The sequence below is a fragment of the Gastrolobium bilobum genome, unplaced genomic scaffold, assembly GCF_033153095.1.
Source record: "Gastrolobium bilobum isolate Gb01-03AN ecotype WA unplaced genomic scaffold, APGP_CSIRO_Gbil_v1 utg16919, whole genome shotgun sequence".
Lineage (NCBI taxonomy): Eukaryota > Viridiplantae > Streptophyta > Magnoliopsida > Fabales > Fabaceae > Gastrolobium > Gastrolobium bilobum.
Genome location: NW_026897069.1, coordinates 194232 through 212648, shown reverse-complemented (window position 1 = coordinate 212648; position 18417 = coordinate 194232). Strand labels below are relative to the sequence as shown.

Below are 18417 nucleotides of genomic sequence, written 5' to 3'. Positions count from 1 at the left end.
CAGGTATTATAAACTAAAGCTTCGTTTCTATGTTAAAAAGTAATATCATGTGAATAAATTTAGTGACAAATAATATGAAAATTCTCATCATAATTTCAACAATGACTTGCATACATGTTTTGCGTAGGTGCATTATAGGACCACTCCGTGGCTCGATTCTCTATCCCATGACAGGACACATGTTCGTTTTTTTCATCAAATCTCCTCCTTTTCATTCTCACACACAACAACATGCCTTCACCATGAGAAGTATGTTGGCTCACACATGCAAGTGGGGCCCACAAGACCACTGGTCTTGGCATCACACATTCATCATCTAGAGAATCGTAGTTGACCTATATAATAGGGTTTGATATTTATTTTTTTAAAGGATACAGAATTGTTCATTTTAAACGAGAGAAAGATACCAGTAATGGAAATTATGGAGAAGAAATTGATTTGTGTTTTTTTCTCACACTTAAAATGACACAATTTTATATTTTTTAAAATGATAAATATTTTTTCCATTTATGTATACCCCCGTCACATATATTATGGAGACCTGTCCTTCATGCTTCCTCATCAGTGCAACCTAAACCTTCATTTTGCACCATCTACATCACAATACATCAGAACCGTACCCTCTGCATACACCTTTTCCTTTACCCAACTTTTGCCCGAGTCTCGCACCTCAGATCATCTTGTGAGCTCTGGTTCAATACCCACTTTTATATGATGGGGGAATCAGTACCAATTACCAATTATTGTTCTTTTTAGGAACCCACTAAGAAAACATCAGGTATTTGGATCTTCAAGAAGAACACTCCCTCAAAAATAAAAAGCTCAAATAGCAAAGCTAGACAATATAAAAGCTGCTATAGAAGTATATATAGCCCTCCAAGTTAGCGATGATAACAATATGATTGTGGTTGCTACAGGAAGTTAAATAAAATGTGTAATTATTAATGGCTACATAAATAGAGAAACCATAATCCTTTTAAAATTAACTAAGAGGGATTATTTAAAACTTTAATGAAATAGATCGTTGACATGTTTTTAGTAACCTTCACGTTGCCAAATTATTCAAAAGATGAGAGTAATTCCGTTATTTAATATGATTATGTCATAGGAAAGAGCTTAACTATTAATGGACAAATTAATAGTAATAATTTTGTCACTCTCTACCCCAATGTTTTTTTCTATCTCATCTTTCAACACCATTGATTAGTTCATAAATAATTAAGATTCTTTCATATAACACAATTATATTAAATAATATATGAGATATTCCTTTTCCTCAAAAGAAATATTATGGCTCCCTTCTATATAAACTACTATTTCTTTTTGGTCTACAAAAGAATGGTCCAAAGTCCAGAGATTTAATTCGTCCAATTATGTGTCTCCTAAGACTTGTTCTTGTCCCTGACCATGCATTTCAACATAGCATTACAGTGCTACATATGCTTACAAAGTTACCTTTCCTATTTTAGAAAATCTATATCATTTTTTTTTAGAGAAGTTTAAATATTTTCATACTTGATCCATTCTGCATTTTAGATTAATCACATAATCAACTCAAAGAGTTAAAACTTATGGAATATTAAAGAAAGCTAACTCGACTCAAAAAAAAAAAATTAGGATTTGAGTTAATTTCAAAAAATTAAATGAAAAAAATTCATGGAGTAGTTATTTTTGTCCCCCACGAAATTGATTATCCATGCATTAAATAACCTTGCACTTTCTAAAAATGTAGTTACTCAATTAACAAAATTGTGATGGTGGAAGCAACTCATTAGCACTTGAGACTTGAGAGGTACTCCAGCATCCCAAACACGAAGGAAATCAACACACTATAGAGAAAAGATTTGAAGAACATTAAAAGACCGATCAATATTTATTTATAAGATTTTAATTATAAGATTTACTTAAAATAAAATAAAATAAAATAATTTAAAATATGCTAAATATTTATGTATTAAATAAAAAATTATAATTGCAAATATTTAATTTAAATAAATTGCGTAATACAAAGATACGAACGATAACTACTTAACTAGTAATAGGAAATACGTAGGCAGTTACTTGCTTGTATATCATAATCAATAGGGTCCCCACAGAGCAAGCGGGAACGCATCATTGACCGTGCGATTAAGATCAACTCGTTGAAGCTGTGCCGTTAGATATGGGGATGCGAAAATGGCTTTAAGTACAGGAACAACCTCAGGCTCTGTGTAGATTTCGTTTCGCTCTCTCTCTCTCTCTCTCTCTCTCTCTCTCTCTCTCTAAGTTGAAGTAAGCGAGGAAGGGTGGTGTTGTTGTAAGGGTTTGAGGCACATTCCGTTTGCGTGGTCCTGCTAGACATCCAGGTTTTGAATTGGATTCTTGCTTAGGGTTTCGCACATTTTCTTTTGCTTCGATCGGCCATTTTTTCTCGATCGAGGGTTTATGCTTCCGATTAATCTCTATCTTAATTTCCTCTCGATTTGAAAATGTTAGGGTTAGAGCATCTTCTTATACTTGGATTAATTGTTTGATTTTTGTGGTCGATTTGAAATAATGACGGTGCCCTTGCCAATTTTGGTCTGCTGAGAATAAGGATTCCGAGGAGACTTGTGTTTCTTGCTTTCGATTAGTCAAACCTGGTAGAAAATGGTCTTGGATATTAAGTAGAAAATGGTCTTGGATATTAAGTAGTAATTGTTATTGCAACGGGAAAGCGGAGAAGACTATTGTTATACGCTTAAAGGTTTAACATTTCTGGATATAAAGCTAATTGTCAACGATAAAACTGAAATAAGTCAATTGGGTGTGAATGAAGTACACCCTTCACTGGGTTTAATAATATTTTGTATTACATTTCGGAGTATAAGACTTAATTTGTGCATCTGGAAATTCGGATTTTTTTTCTTTTCAGAAATTGCTGTGTGGGAGCAGAACTTTTTGTCAGAGTTGATATGTGTAGTTATTGGAATTTTATCTTATGGCACCAACTGTACCTATAGAGTTTGCTGGACAAAAGCAATCCAGGAAGTACTCTCATTCACAGATCATGGGGAAATCTCGGAAATACTCTAAGGGTTATGCTACTGGCTTTGTTCCTGATTTTCGTCATGCTGTAGAGACTATGGGTGAATCAGAAGGGTTGGGTAGCTCGGGAAGGGTTGATACAGAGCTGATGGTATCAGCAGATTCTTGTGCACCGAAGAATAAACGCCTTAGTTTGAATGGTGATCTTTATGGTAGTTTTGATGTACCTTTTAAACATTTCTCATTATCAAAGATGTCGGGTTTTGAGAGAAAGGATTTGAAACAAAGGTTAATTTGGGAACTTGAACAAGTAAGGGAAGTTCAGAAGAAAGTTGACAGTATGAACTCGCATATTGTTGGATTATCTCCCTCTAGTGACATAAGGAGCTGCAGTGCGGGACAGAAGAGGCCTCAGCTGCAGAGCCAGCATACAACATTGGAAACATCAGTGCCACATGGTAAGAAAAGGCCCTTACCAGGACGTAATGGTCCCAAGACAAAGGGAAGTATGTCTGGGCATTTTGAATATGTGAAACCTGCCGCACCAGTGACTTCATATGCTACATTGATGAAACAGTGTGAGACATTACTTAACCATTTGATGTCTCATCAATTTGGTTGGGTTTTTAACACACCCGTTGATGTTGTTAAATTGAACATTCCGGATTATTTCACCGTCATCAAACATCCAATGGATTTGGGTACTGTAAAGCGTAGAATAACATCTGGTGAATATTCAAATCCTATGGATTTTGCTGCTGATGTACGGCGGACTTTCTCAAATGCAATGACTTATAATCCACCTGGAAATGATGTACATATCATGGCAGAGACCCTTAGTAAAGTTTTTGAAAAGAGATGGAAGGCTGTACAGAAGAAAATTCCTGCCATTGATAGTGTCCCACCTGAGCCTTCAAAACTTGTTTCTCGTGTAGAAACTGAAATTTCTGGCAGAATTCCTCCTGCAAAAAAGAAGAAAATGACATCAAATGATACCAATGTCAAGCCAGAGCCTGTTAAACGAACTATGACTGACGAGGAGAAGCAGAAATTGAGTCTTCAGTTAGAGGCAATGCTTGGAGAGTTGCCTGAAACCATTGTTGATTTCTTGAAAGAGCATAGTCATGATGCAGGGCAAACCAATGATGATGAAATTGAGATTGATATTGATGCCCTTAGTGATGATACCTTATTCAGACTGCGGAAGCTTCTTGATGATTACATGTTGGAGAAGCAAAAAATCAAGGCAAAATCTGAACAGTGTGAAATGGAGGTCTCTCTCTCTCTCTCTCTCTCAATGTGTGTGTGTGTGTGTGTGTTTGTGTGACTAATCCAATTTGCAAATCATGTGATGTTATTGTGCTGATTGTGCTTATCAAATTTAAGAAACTAGACATTCATAAGTATCTAATTAAAAAGTGTATCATGTATGCTAAAAGCTTGTAAAACATGAATATAAAGTAGATCAATTAGTTATAAAATTCTATGATCTTGATCCTCCTTATGATAACTTTCAATCTAACAGTTGAATTGATGAAATTTGACATTTATAAAGATTTATTCAGTGGAGTGTGTTATTAGAGTTTTACACATGGTTAGTAGATCTACGCTTGTATATGTGAGTGTGTGCATTAAACTATTATTATGTGCATGTCTATAAAGAATACTGACTGACAATTTTTTGCTTGATTGATTTTTATTCAGCTCCTGAGTAAATCGGGGTTTAGCAATTCATCAATGCAACCATGTAAAGGTATATTATGCTTCTTGTTTTGTAAATTTTTTGTAGTTATTGTAGAAATATCCACAATAATTGACACTAATTGCGAACTTTTATTTTCACTGTAAATGCAGGAAATGAACAAGTTGAGGAGGATGTGGACATTGTTGGTGGGAATGATCCTCCTATTTCAGATTACCCTCCAGTAGAGATTGAGAAAGATGGAATCAATAGAACCAGTAAATGCAGTAGTTCAAGCTGCTCCAGTAGTGAATCTGGAACCTCATCCAGTGGTTCGTGTTTCTTCATACTTTTGACATGTTTCTTGTTTCAGGATGTTTTAAGTCTCTTCGGATTGCACATGTATACCCAGAATTTGCTCTTCATTCTTATTTGTTCTAAACGGGTACCCCTGCATTGTCATACAATCCAAATTTCTGTAAAAATTTTAAGTCCTTAAACTATTTTACGTGCTTGGTTTTAAGTCCTTAAACTATTTTACATAGCAGCTTCTTACAAAAGATATTCCAGTGTCAATTTGGTTCTCCCTTTCTATCTGTTGCTTCCCCTCCCTTACCCCTAATTAGCATTCTGGTGTACTGTTAGTGGATTCTGATGAGAGGAATGTAGCTATTCTGATTGTGTTTATCTGTGTAGTGCTTTAATTTACATTATAAATTATATATTTTGTTTCTATTTTGAAATATGAACTCCTTGTCCTCATGGCATGTGCACAAAGTGGTTGCTACCAGAAACTATTTTGACGGTTTTGCAATCAGAATATGGAGAGAGGGAGAGATCAAGAAAGAGAGAATCTGAGGATTGATCTTGATTATGTGTAACCAAGATTCAGAAAGAGTACAAGAGCTCTATTTAATTTTATAGAGCTAAAGCTTTTCTGACTCACCTAGGAGTCTGATCGAACAGAACTAACAGAATAACTAATTATCCTATGATGGAACTGAATGTTTTCCTGTGTATTCAAATACAGAAACGCTGGAGCAGTGTGCCTTACACAAATCAAAAGAAGCAGAAACAAGAAAGACTCTGTTAAAGCTAGGATACAGGCTCAAGAAACAGACTCCCTGAGGTCCGCAACGGATCCTCAATCCTCCCCAGAAATGACTTACTACTATCAACATGCCCCCCTCACACAGTCACACCCTCTATTCACATAATAAACCCCACACCCATCCCTCCTAACCGTTAGCAACTTTTCTCTCTCTTCCAACTAATTTCCTTCACTCTTTGCACTGACCAGAATCTTCTTCTATTTCCTTCAGATTCCCTTGCACACCTGGGCCTGGATCCTCTCCTGGGTCTTCTTTATGACCTGCTGAATTCCTTTCCACCATTGAGCTTGGATCCTCTTGCCTTGCTCCTTCTACCCCTGATTCTGGTCCAACCCTCTTGGGCCTGTTGTTCCCTTTACCTTTTCTTCCATAAAGATATAATAATGTCTCCCCTCTAACTCAACAAGATATAATCTGATGCAGGCAGTAGCACAGTAGTGCTGTACAATAATGCACTAAATTAGTGCAGAAACACAAAACTGATAGTGCAGAAGCAGCGTAAACCTGATGCTATATACAAATATTTGGTCCTTTCTGAGTATTTCATTTGGTCTCTTTTTGTGGTTGAACTCAGTTACAGCTAATTTGTCTTTAACTTAGATTTCCTCCCCCCCCCCCAAACTGTATTTTCTAAAACTTGTTGGTTCATCCTACGTACGTACCATAATGTATTGAATAAAAGAAAATGTCTGTCATTTCAATTTTACTTTTCTGTATTTTACTAGTGTTATTTCTCTACAAATATGGTTGGGGATTCAATTTACTTATGCATAGCATTACGAATTAGGAAGGCAGAGATAGTTTCTTTCACTGTTCCTCTTATAAATTCAGTATATACTGGCATTTCTGTTTGTTTGGCTTATGATGATGGCAAAATTAATCACTTGAAAATGAATTGTCCCTAGACTCTGTTATTCTTGGCTGACTCTTGCAATTGTGGCACGACAGATTCAGACTCTGGTAGTTCATCTGGTATTGGGCTAGATCCTGCTAAAGCATCAGAACCTCTTAGCGCAACCAAGGTATCAGGATACATATGGTGTTAGATGTTATGGTTTTGATAGAATGCAATTTTATTCTGCTTTGACCAATATCTTTGTTACAAAATTATGTATTCCAGGAAAAGGTAGGATCTGGCTTGACTTCTGATCAAAATAGAGGGGAGCCTGGTAATTCAGAAACCAGAATGGGTTAGTATCAAAGTTGATGGTGTTTTTTTGTAACCATGTGCTTACATTATGGTTTCTTGGCATTACTTTTGAAGAGAATGTCTCAGGCCTTGTTGCCTTGTAGCTCATCATCTCTTTCCTGTATAGATTCAATGAATGTGGATAACCAAGTTGAGCAGAGTTCCCAGACTAAGCCAGTTACAATTGAGCCAGAAAGCTGTCAAGAGGGTAAGCTTGAAACATGAAGAAATCTGTCTGCTGTTAGTTTTGGGGCAATGTCTCACCCTTCATGCTGTAACATTTTAGGGGAGAGTGCTGCATCTAAGAGGCAAGTCTCTCCTGAAAAGCTCTACCGTGCAGCTTTACTAAGGAGCCGGTTTGCTGACACTATACTTAAAGCTCGAGAGAAAGCCCTTGAAAAGGTTTGTTAATGTGGTAATGTGGTAGTTGCGGTTTTTATTCCCTGTATTAATAGAACAGGTCTATTGGGCGGAACAAGGAATCTGAAAAACATCAAAGATTGAAGTGTTTAGTTTTTTTCTCTTCTTCTCACCAGTAGGGCAGTTCTGTTACTGCCAAGGTATGCAATCTGGTAATTTCAGGAATGGATTGTTTCATGTTAAAATTTTAAATGAATTTGTCATGTGAAATTTTTTGTCTATCTCTATCTAAATACTTGTAAATTTTGATTGTAATCCATCTATTAAATCTCTATGAAGAGAGAGATAACACAATTTCGAAAACGAAAGGATCCATTCACGATAATTACCAATTTACCATCATCACCGCCTTTTGTGAAACTTTGCCAACATTATTGCCTGTTTTATTTGAATCCTGGTGTGTTAATTCAATCTTTATTTCAGGTTGAAAAGCGGGACCCTGAAAAACTTAGGATAGAGCGAGAAGATCTTGAAAGACAGCAGAAGGAGGGTGTGTTTTTTATTTTTGCACCTTGTGATATTTGTTCTATAGGGCAATAGTCCCTGTGTCATAAAATACTTTTTCGGTTTTTTCCAGATTCAACTGATATTTATAATTTTGTTTTTGATCATCAGAGAAAGCTAGATTGCAGGCAGAGGCAAAGGCTGCGGAAGAGGCTCGTAGGAAAGCCGAAGCAGAAGCTGCTGCTGAAGCCAAAAGAAAGAGGGAACTGGAGAGAGAAGCAGCACGTCAGGCTTTGCAAAAGGTAATTTTCAAAGAAGAGAATATGTCAGGATGCAAGTTCTACTTGCTTGTTAAGTTTCACTGATTATCTGTGTTTGCAGATGGAGAAAACTGTTGACATCAATGAGAGCAGTCAATTTTTGGAAGATCTAGAGATGCTGAGTGCTGTAGGTGATGAACATACACCAAGTTTCAAGGAGGAGACAAGCCCAGAACATTCTCAAAACGGATTGAGTTTCAAGCTACAGGGAAATCCCTTAGAACAGCTAGGATTGTACATGAAGGTTGATGATGAGGATGAGGAGGAAGAACCGCCTCAGAGTGCTGCTGGGCCATCAAATGATGTAGAAGAAGGAGAAATTGATTGATTTTTTCCCCGCTGATTGTTGCTCTAATTGAACAAATATATAAACGGTGGTTCTGAGGAACAGTTGCTGGATTTAGAGACGCTGCTTTTTGAGCGTGGAGCAATAATAGCTGTTTCTATGGTCTGACGCTGGCTGGGCACCTTATGAAATTTGATGGGATAGCAAAAGCGTAGAGCCAAGAGGATGATTATTGGATTTGGTTTTGCTTCTTTCTGATTAAATTTGGTTTTAACTTGGGAAATGGTTTTTGAAAATGTGGAATACGAAGCTTGCAGCCCCATTTATTGAAGGGGTTTGATATCTAGAATGAAAGTTTGTATCGATAATGATATTTCCAATTTTGCATGTAAAAAGGAACTCGTTCTGTGCCTGACCTTGAATAGTTAGCTTCATTCATAATGTAAAATATTTTAGAGCCGAGGTAAAAGCAATTCTTTCTATGTAATTTTTCCTTGATGTTGTAAGATTTCTTTTACTAGATATTTCTTAAACGGTGATTGTCAGTGATTAGGTTAGGCTTTAATCGTATCAAATGTGATGCGGGCAAGTTTGTCTTCGATTTTCTTGAATTTCAAAATTTTTGTTGCGCACAATTAAAGTTTAGGTCACTAAAAATTACATAGTAAGCTCAAGGATAGGAATACGCCCAATTTACCTCATACAAAGTGGTGAAAGTATATCTTGTTTAATTTATGGGCTTTATTAATTTCATGTTGTAGGAGAGTAATATTTTTTTACCATAGAAACAATCATAGGTGAAGTTTATTCACTTAAAAAAAATTAAAAATTAAATTACACAGAAATCAATAGGTGTATAAAAAAGAGATATTATCTTATGTTACATAAGAATAATATTTCCCTTAATTTATATACTATTTCATACAAAATTTAAATGGTCACGTCTTTCAAACGTGGCTGTCTCTACTATTATTAATTGTTAATTGAAATTGTTTCACCCTAATATATCAATTGACACAGCAAATTTAGAACTATTTTCACAACAATTATATTTAATATTTTGCTTAAACCTGTATAGTGGATTAAAATTCCAAAGGTTGTGCATTTAACAGAATGTCTTCTTTTGACTCATTTTTGTGAAAACCTAAATGGTTGTATCAGTCAACCACGGCTTTTTATGCAATTCATGAAAGACATAACACGTATAGACAATTTTCATAAACATCACAAATAAAATAGATTGCCTTGGCGAATTTATTCTACACTGCCAAAATTTATGCACATTTTATAGCCTAACTGTACACATTTTACTTCAGCCACAAAATAGTGCATTATAGCATCAATCCTCAAAAATGCCCTCATCCGACATTCTTGAAGACTCGGTCCCATTAACATGAAGCTCATCTGAAAAATTCTTACCCAGATTTTCCAGAATGCTGAAGACATAGTCGTCATCGTCGTCATCCTCTTCTTCTTCAGCACCTTGACCTTCCTTTGTACCTTTATCGTTAACTTGTTTGCCATGTTGTCCCTTGGACTCGGCTTCTCTTTTCATCTGTTGCTTGATGCAATCTTCGTAAGACATTTCATACCAAACAGTGCCCTTGCCCACAATTGACTTGTTATGGGCATCTGTCATCCGCTCTTGCTTGCTCTTTTCTGAATTCTTGGGTTCTCCCCAATAGTCATAGCGATATAGAGGACTCGTAGGATCGTATTGGCCTTTACCAATAATATTAGCATCCACATACCTTCCTGGCTCTTCCAATGGAATACCAAGAGCTTTGCGACTGCAAAAAGGGAGAACGGTAAAAACTAATGCATCATAACAGGGAATCAGGTTGATTAATATTAACATAACAGTACCAGCTGATGTCTCTAATCAATGCTTCTCTTTCCTCAAATGATCTACGCCAATGCATGAAGTCATACTCATCCATCTCGATATTGCGCCTCAATTTGGTAACTTTGTATTCCTCACCTCTGTCCTTTGCTTCCTCCCATAGTTTCTTATGGAACTGCATCCCAAAAGGGTATATCTCTGATTTTGAAAAGAGACTACAAAACTATTCTATGTATCTTAAACTAAAGATTCTGAATTGCAGGTGAAGGAACTCTTGTACAATTTGAGAAAATATCAATGAATTTCCACGGAGTAGGATAGATTAAGCTATGATCTTTCAGGTCAAAAGGTTAAATTACAAAGGAAATCCATCTGATTACCAATAAATTTATCCTATAATTTAAGTTTGTAAGCAATATATATTTCCTCGACCCATACACCTTAACAGAAGTTCACATTTTGGTCAACAGAAATAATGAGAGCGCTAAAACCAATCTGACATTAGACTTATGAGAAAAAGGTGCAAACCCATAGGGGAAGTAGAAAAACTTGATTGATCACAGGATTTAAATGTTGGTATTCCGTGAACAGTTACTTTGTCTGTGCCTTTCATTATTTTCAACAAATTTATAGGCATCCTTTACAATCATTTTCCCATAGAAAAATGGCATAAGGTGTCCCCCTCTAACCAGCTGTGTAATATGCAATACCAGCAATTAAAAGGAATGCAAATTATCAAAATAGGAAAGCTGACCTCACGCTCAGCAAGTGCAGCCTCTAAATCAAGCTCTTTGACACTTGTTTTCTGCCAAAGTATAAAAAACAATTGGTAAATAAATCAGCAACCAGGTGAAAGCAATTTCATAAGAATAGTTAGTACTCACCAAAATAGTTCTCGGTAGTAACTTATCCTCATAATAAACTTTCGTATGCTGAACAGCATTTTCTTCATCAAAATCTTCTTCATCAGTCAAGTCTGACAGCTTTTTACCTCTATATTTATCAGGATTCATCTCCATATCATTCAAAATCATTTGCTCAGCTACATTAATCTGCCACAACTGCAGGAAATAAACGTAGTTAGTGATGATGTCAAATGAATATCGTCCAACCAAAAAGAATTCAAGACATGCCTATGATAACAGAATTGTGAAAAAATACAAGGCAAAGCATGCCAAGTCACCCAACAAAGGAGGTTCATGCCAAAAGTCTTTATGTTTCTAGTGAAGTTTTACCAGCACACACAATTTCATTTGTCATAATATTGTTCTTCTACTTGAACATAGCAAAGGTTACTGTATAGAGTTATTCTGTTATAAACCAAGAGCTGTTTCTCAAGTGAAAACAAAGTATCTTTGGGGACAGCTTGATCCCAGAATTGAATCCTACCGAGGCCATTTTGCCTGCACTTAAGCCTATCCTCCCCTTCCCACACCAGGTCTTTAGATTAGACCTCCTTAGTAGCCGAAAAAACAGTTAGCACACTACTTAGACATAAATATGACCTGAAACTACATGCCTATAAAATGCGAAACGGCCTAACCAATTACCTTTATTTCTTGTTGCACTCCATCTTGCTTTAGTGGTTATAGGAAAAAAGGTCAAACAAAGGAGCAATCCTTATGGACTCCAAAGTGCAGAGCATCTAACGGTTCAAATTCCTTTTTTCTTAAAGTTAATCCCAAGTCCATATCTTAACTGTGCTGCCACACACCATTGTCTGCATGGTCTAGGTGCATTAGTCTTTGAGCATATTAGAATTTCCCCAAACAAAGAACTCAATGTCTGATGAATATAGGTGACGGACCAATTATACGTATAATAAAACAAACACATTTTTTAAGAAACCAACTGAATAGTAACATTTTATATTAAAAACTTATATGTAGCTATGTGGTTTCTTGTCAGGAAATAATGGACAACACTAATTAAAAAAAAAAAAAAAACAGCCTATTTGTTTGGGATCTGTATTACCACACAATATACAAGACGGATTTGCTATACAATGATATGCACCTTAAGAATCAAAATCAACAAAGGCTAGCTTCATTACCACAAAACTAATGCAGCAGCAGAAGCTTTAGCTATATGGGTCATGTTGGGGCATTTTTGGGGTGGGGTAGTCAGTCATGTGTGGAGTTGCCAAGGAATATTGTTACCGTAATGATTGAAATTTGAATCATAAATAAGTGTACCTCAAGCTATTCTATAAGTTTAGGGGCCTTATACTTTTGACAACAGAGTTGACCCATACTGTGATAGTGCTGATGAGATCAGCATTAGCATTTATAAAAGAGAATTTGTGTCAATATGTGTAGCAACGGTCCCTGCTAAACAAAACAAGGCACAAAATACTATGTTTCTAGTAACAAAGAAATCCCTGAATAGCACTCGAAACAAGTGCCATCAACCATCAGACCATATCTTGCATTCAGGGATTTGATGTGAATATTGTAACTAAAGCAAATATTCGTACTTCTTTTAGGATTAGGAGGACAGTTTTTTTGTTACCAACATTGTTTACGCGAGATCCAACTAAACATCTACCCACACAGATACTTAGGCCCAACTATGGGCGGGTATGAAACAAATATAAACTAGAAAGTTTTTTATGGCTTCGAAATTATGCAGTCTTGAATAGGTTCTGGTATAGGTTCCTTGACCACAATAGGGATGAGGGTGGGAATAGGTTATAAACTGAAAACAGGTCCATGCAAACACAAGGGATTTGGAACCATTGTTTGCTTTTGGACAAATGAATTCCAAAAGAGAAAGTTGTCATTACCAGGACCAATCATTGATGTGTATTGGCCAATTTATTCTTAAATGGAATAAAATTTGAAGTTAAACAGAGAAGCATCCTATGCATGAGCTAAACAGTCCACCAGAATAGTTCCTTGCGAACAATTTTAAAGAAATGAATTTGTTATCTAAATATACCTTATCAACATATGGGTGATTAGACAATAGAGATTCTTCCTCTGGCTTGTCTCCTGGATCTTTTCTAGGAACAGGAGGTCTTCCACTGTCACGCTGCAAATTTTAAAATCTCAAATCAAAAGAATAACTATCAAAATATAATACTAATTTTAAAAACAAGACATATTTGACAGGTTTAAAATACAAACATGCACCTTCGGAGGAGTTGAACCTCAGTTGATATTTAATAAAATCTCCATTCACAAGGAACTAACGTTTTTTTTTTTTTAATTTAAACCTTTGTTACCAAGTCCATGTTTGGATTAGTTTATTTTGAGGAAATAATCATTTCTTTACTTTAATTTTTTTGCTGCTTCCTAAGGGGGATTCTGAAAAAAAAAAAAACAATTATTTCCCACTTTTAATCTATTCTCAAACATGTACGAACTCTTTCAAAAGTATCAACTTAATACAAATGTTAAAGATAAAGTCCAATTGATCAATCGGGCCCTAATCTGTTTTTGCTAAAATCAAAAGTTTATACAGAATTCATGAATTGTAAAATAATATCATCCAAGCATGAGCATCAGATCACTGATTATAACACAGCACTGTGGGAACAGAAACTTTGCCTCAGTCAAACCTCATGAAAATATCTTGAATTAAACAAAATTAGATACAGACAAATCCTTAGAGATGTATTTGAATTTATACTCATTCAGAAAGAAAGCACCAACGAGAGCACAGCTAAGTTACAATTCGAAGAGCTTCTGTGAATGCAAAATATTTTTTCATATGGAACAAGATTGGGGTGGTTTGGCATAACAAGAGGGAGAGGTGCAAACCCGTAATTCATCTTCATTAGTATCTTCATCACGGTGAAATATTGGTGGGAAGTCAAATCTGTTAAAGCTGAAGTATGAAAATGAAACAGATGTTAAAATTACTGCAACAATTCTAATCAAACTAATAAAGATTAAACTATGTACTAAGAAAGAGTTATAGAAAGTTGAACGTCACAAACACATAATCATACATCAGATGATCTATATTTGGATCAACAAAACGAAGTTCGATAGGAAACCGGAAGCGATAAGGATCTCGCTTTGCCTGCAAAATAAAAATGTAAATAAATTAATAGCGTGAACAGCTGGTAAGAGAAATCCATTTCTGACTAAACACATACATCATGGTAAGTTGGTAACTAACATTATAGTGATTAAACTCCATTTGGTAATTAGATTTGGTCAGGAAGCAATTTATAGGATATAGAACCAGTCACATAGCCTTGTGTATCCTACCAATCTACATTGGCTATGAACAAAACAAAAAAAAACCATAGCAAAGTTTATTTTACTATGCATAGATGCACAAAAAACTGAACATATGGATACACAAGAAGCAACTTCAGTAACATGCAGCCAGTGTATTAGAATATTATGTACATCATACAGGTCAATGTCTACTTTACTGTTGTATGTATATCATACATATTCTGTTCGTATTTCAGTTAGAAGTTATTCTGTAATAACGATCGGAATCTTCGGAGACAAATCTTCTCTGTTTTCTCTCACTCTCCTTTTCTCTCCTATTTTCCGTCAGCTTCTCTTATTTTCCATTATGGTATAAAAGCCCTATCTAGGGCCTTGTTCTGATTCCATGGCTCCACCGCATATTCAGAATCAATCTTCTGAACCTCACATATTAAAAAAAAAATTCATATATTTCCTTCTTTTTAAATTTTGTGTAATCTTTTTAGTAATTTGCTATTAATTATTAATATATTGAACTTGGTGAAAAGGGGTTTTAATAACTGAAAAAAAAAAAAAAAGATTCTTAAATAATATTCTTTGAATGCTAAAATTTCATGTTGAATTTGGATTCTTGTATCCATAATTCAAAAAGTGTTTGTGATTATTGCCAAAGACATAAAATAAAAATATGGCAGAGCTATCACAATTATTGTATGAGGTCTACGTCTACCCAATGTTATATCATATGCAAGGGCGCATGAGCATAGCAACATGAACAAAAAAATGCAGCACTGACAAACTTGCTCCTACCAATGGATTGACACAGACTGCAAATGGGCAACTAGTAGAAAAAGCTAAAAGAGTCAACTCTATGATAGAAAGTAATATCAGGTGAATATTTAGTGACAACTAATATGGAAATTCTAAACTAGTGACTGAGACACTCACCGTAATTTCAACAAAGACATCCATACCCACTTTTATGTGATGGCGAATCCAATACCAATCATTGTTCTTTATAGGAACCCACCTAGAACACATAACAGTATACGAATCATCCGGAAGAACACTCACATAAAAAAAACATCAAATAGTAACACTAAACAAGATAAAAATGCTATAGAAGTAAAGCCTCAAAGTTACTGGTGATAACAATATGAGTGTGCTGGTTATACAGTTACAGGAAATAAAAGAAAATGTGTAATAACTAATGGCTGCATAAACAGAAAAAACATCATCTTTAATCTTTTGAAAATTTACTAAAATGGATTGTTTAAAACTTTAAATAAAATAGAGTTGACATATTTTCAGTAACCCGGGCTGCCAAACTACTCAAAAGAGACAATATGATTCCCCTCTTGTATATAAACTTAATCCTTTTTTCTCTACCAAAAGAATGGGTCCAAAGTTCAAAGATTTAACTAGTCCCGAGTATGTGTCTCTTAAGACTTGTTCCTGTTCCTGGCTATGGATTTCAATAGAGCATTCCACTGCTACAGATCCTTACAAAGTTGCTTTTCCCATTTTAGAAAATTCATGGAGTAGTTATTTTTGTCCCCTGCGATATTGATCATCTAGCACTTAATAACCTTACACTTTCCAAAAATGTAGTTACTCAAAATAGCAAGATTATGATTAGTGGAAGCAACTCGTTAGTGCTTGAGTGGTACCTCCAGTATCCGAAAGGACCGAAACAATAAGGAAAAAAACACTCTATACAGAGAAGATTTGAAGTACACTTAAAAGACCAATCAAAACAAGGATTGGTAGCTACCCATCATATACCCCGCCAATGTCAACAAATGCCCCTTGATAGAGATGCAAAGTGACAACCTTCCCTACACAAATCTGCATGAAAAAAATTTCCCAAGTAATTAATGATGTCATATGAAATTATGTTTCAGGCATTTACAAAAACCTGATTCTCCATTCTACAAATTTATTATGAATTATGATACAGAAAAAGTATGCTTTGAGTATGTATATGTGAAGATGAAATAAAGCCAAAGAAAAATAGGATTACATACTACATTACAAATATAACTGTCCAAATAGAGACATTATAACAGGGCGAAACACACACACACACACAAACAAAAATTAAAAAAATTAGAAAGATACAATGCAGCTATCAAAGGGTAAATTCAGTTATCCATAGATTTTATTTAATCTAATTTTTTTAAAGAAGGTTTCTAACAAATTACTCATGGTAAACAATCGAGAAAAAACAACTTTCATGTTGTCATAATTGAAATGATCATTAAGCAGGTCTACCGCAGAATGGCCCGGGCTTGACATATGAAATTAGTTTCTTCCAAGTGGCACAGAAAATGGAATGTTATGCCCTATACACCTAAAAACATACGAATTCATAACAACCAGTTTGCATGAAAAGATACGGTGAAGAAGTAAAATTTCTTCTTCCTAGACAACAGAAAAACATGCTTTTCATAAGGAATAAGATTAGCTCAATAGCTTACTTGGCCAGGATAATAGAACGGAAGCTCGTACTGCACAAAACATTCAAAAAAAGAAAAAGAAAAAGTGAGCACGTGTTTTCATAAACCTCGCACATACTATAAAGAAAGAATAATAGCAAATTCATCCTATCCTACCATGTCCTCCTTGTAGTCCTTGCCTCTTTTCCTTCTACCTGGGTGATAATCTTGGTCTTGCTGTCACATTCACATCACAATTAGAGCAATCCACATAAGTCACAGACATTTAAAATAAAAAATAAAATAAAATAAAAGCGGAAGTTAAGATTTTGCATTGGTATGAAAATGAAACCTTATAAGACTCCTCCTCCAATCTATCCTTATTTGCATTCACCCACTCTTTATATTGCTTCAGAAACATCTTGTACCTATCCAAGCACATATTATCTGTATCCAACCACGTATCATCTGTATCCAAGCTCATATCATCTGTTTCCGTGCTCATATCATCTGTTTCCGTGCTCACGTCATCTGTTTCCATCTCCTCCAAGCTCACCCTTCTAGCCAGAAATTTATGCGCCTCACGAATGAATGCCAGCTCCTTCCGATCCACCTCCCACCCTCGCGGCGGCCAATCCCGCGGCGGAATCAACTGCACCACCAGCGGCGCGCGCCAATGCGTCACCAGCGGCTCCGGAATCTCTCCCTTGATCTCGAACTGCTTGCGGAAGTAATCGTCCTCGGTCAATCCCATCTCCTCCATTTTCTTCTTCCGGTACTTAGGGCTCAGCATCTTGAACGCTTCGATGGCTTCCGGAGTACGCAGAGGAACCTCTTCACCTTCGTCGAGACTCTTCCGCGCAAAATCGGCCTCCGGGGTGAGGATTTCTTCCCATGGAGCCCAGCCACGTTCAATCCAGTTGCGCCTTCGGGCTTCGTCTTCGGTCTCTTTGTTTTTGGGACCGAATTTCTCGAGGAAGGTCTCGTCGACGGGGAATTCATCTGAGGTGAAGGATTTGGCGACGAGGAGGTTACCGAAGGATGGTTGGTTGCGGAGGAGAAGAGGCGGAGGAGGACGACGGCGAACGTCGAAATGCGGAGAGTGAGGGTTTAGGGTTTTAGGGAAAGTGAAGAGATAAGAGGTTTGAAGGAGTTGCATTGCTGTGAACAAACCACAACACCTTTTGCTTCACATTGGAAGCTTGTTCCTTGTTCTATCCAGATTGAGCGGATAAATTTTTTGTAATTTTCTTTTTCAAAAAAATTAAATATAATAAACCCAAAAAAAAAAGAATTAAAAAAAATAAAGAAAAAGTGTGTATCATTTTACAGATGTAAAATTGTGTCATTTGAAGTGAAAGAATGAGATAGATAAAGAAGAAAAGAGTGGACAAAAAAAATATAAAGGTGTGAGTCTCACCTCTCTTTATGAGAATAAAATAACACAAGTTATGTCATTTAAAAAGACAAATATTTTTTCCTTCAAAAAAATACATTGTTTAAGTT

The 18417-nt window shown here is 35.8% G+C and overlaps 2 protein-coding genes across 3 annotated transcripts; one reads left to right on the top strand and one right to left on the bottom strand.

Moving 5' to 3' along the window:
* The first annotated feature begins 2264 nt into the window (after positions 1-2264).
* LOC133303839 (transcription factor GTE10-like) lies at positions 2265-8936 on the top strand. 2 transcript variants are annotated; one of them, XM_061503808.1, is made up of 11 exons: positions 2265-2345; positions 2894-4279; positions 4711-4759; positions 4861-5019; positions 6748-6821; positions 6920-6989; positions 7116-7196; positions 7275-7390; positions 7832-7898; positions 8024-8154; positions 8234-8936. In XM_061503808.1, exons 2-11 carry the CDS (start codon positions 2960-2962, stop codon positions 8498-8500), a joined length of 2334 nt encoding a protein of 777 aa, XP_061359792.1. In that variant the 5' UTR covers positions 2265-2345; positions 2894-2959; the 3' UTR covers positions 8501-8936. The 2 variants fall into 2 exon arrangements, with proteins under 2 accessions (XP_061359792.1, XP_061359791.1); XM_061503807.1 differs by having other exon boundaries at positions 2276-4279.
* A 742-nt stretch (positions 8937-9678) lies between these two features.
* LOC133303832 (protein PLASTID TRANSCRIPTIONALLY ACTIVE 10) lies at positions 9679-18093 on the bottom strand. The gene is made up of 12 exons (XM_061503799.1): positions 17264-18093; positions 17089-17148; positions 16954-16983; positions 16248-16321; positions 15422-15503; positions 14257-14330; positions 14066-14132; positions 13242-13334; positions 11186-11362; positions 11056-11106; positions 10325-10476; positions 9679-10248 (listed from the first exon to the last, which is right to left on the bottom strand). Exons 1-12 carry the CDS (start codon positions 18068-18070, stop codon positions 9798-9800), a joined length of 2118 nt encoding a protein of 705 aa, XP_061359783.1. The 5' UTR covers positions 18071-18093; the 3' UTR covers positions 9679-9797.
* Between the last annotated feature and the right edge of the window lie 324 nt (positions 18094-18417).

Bases quoted from the DNA above. Each gene is read 5' to 3' on its own strand.
- LOC133303832 (XM_061503799.1), bottom strand. From the start codon at position 18,070: ATGCAACTCCTTCAAACCTCTTATCTCTTCACTTTCCCTAAAACCCTA. The intron at 14,133-14,256 runs GTATGATTATGT...TTCATACTTCAG, and splicing joins CCAAATATAGATCATCTGAT to CTTTAACAGATTTGACTTCC. The intron at 11,107-11,185 runs GTGAGTACTAAC...ATACTTTGGCAG, and splicing joins TACTACCGAGAACTATTTTG to AAAACAAGTGTCAAAGAGCT.
- LOC133303839 (XM_061503808.1), top strand. From the start codon at position 2,960: ATGGCACCAACTGTACCTATAGAGTTTGCTGGACAAAAGCAATCCAGG. The intron at 7,391-7,831 runs GTTTGTTAATGT...TCTTTATTTCAG, and splicing joins GAGAGAAAGCCCTTGAAAAG to GTTGAAAAGCGGGACCCTGA. The intron at 8,155-8,233 runs GTAATTTTCAAA...CTGTGTTTGCAG, and splicing joins CACGTCAGGCTTTGCAAAAG to ATGGAGAAAACTGTTGACAT.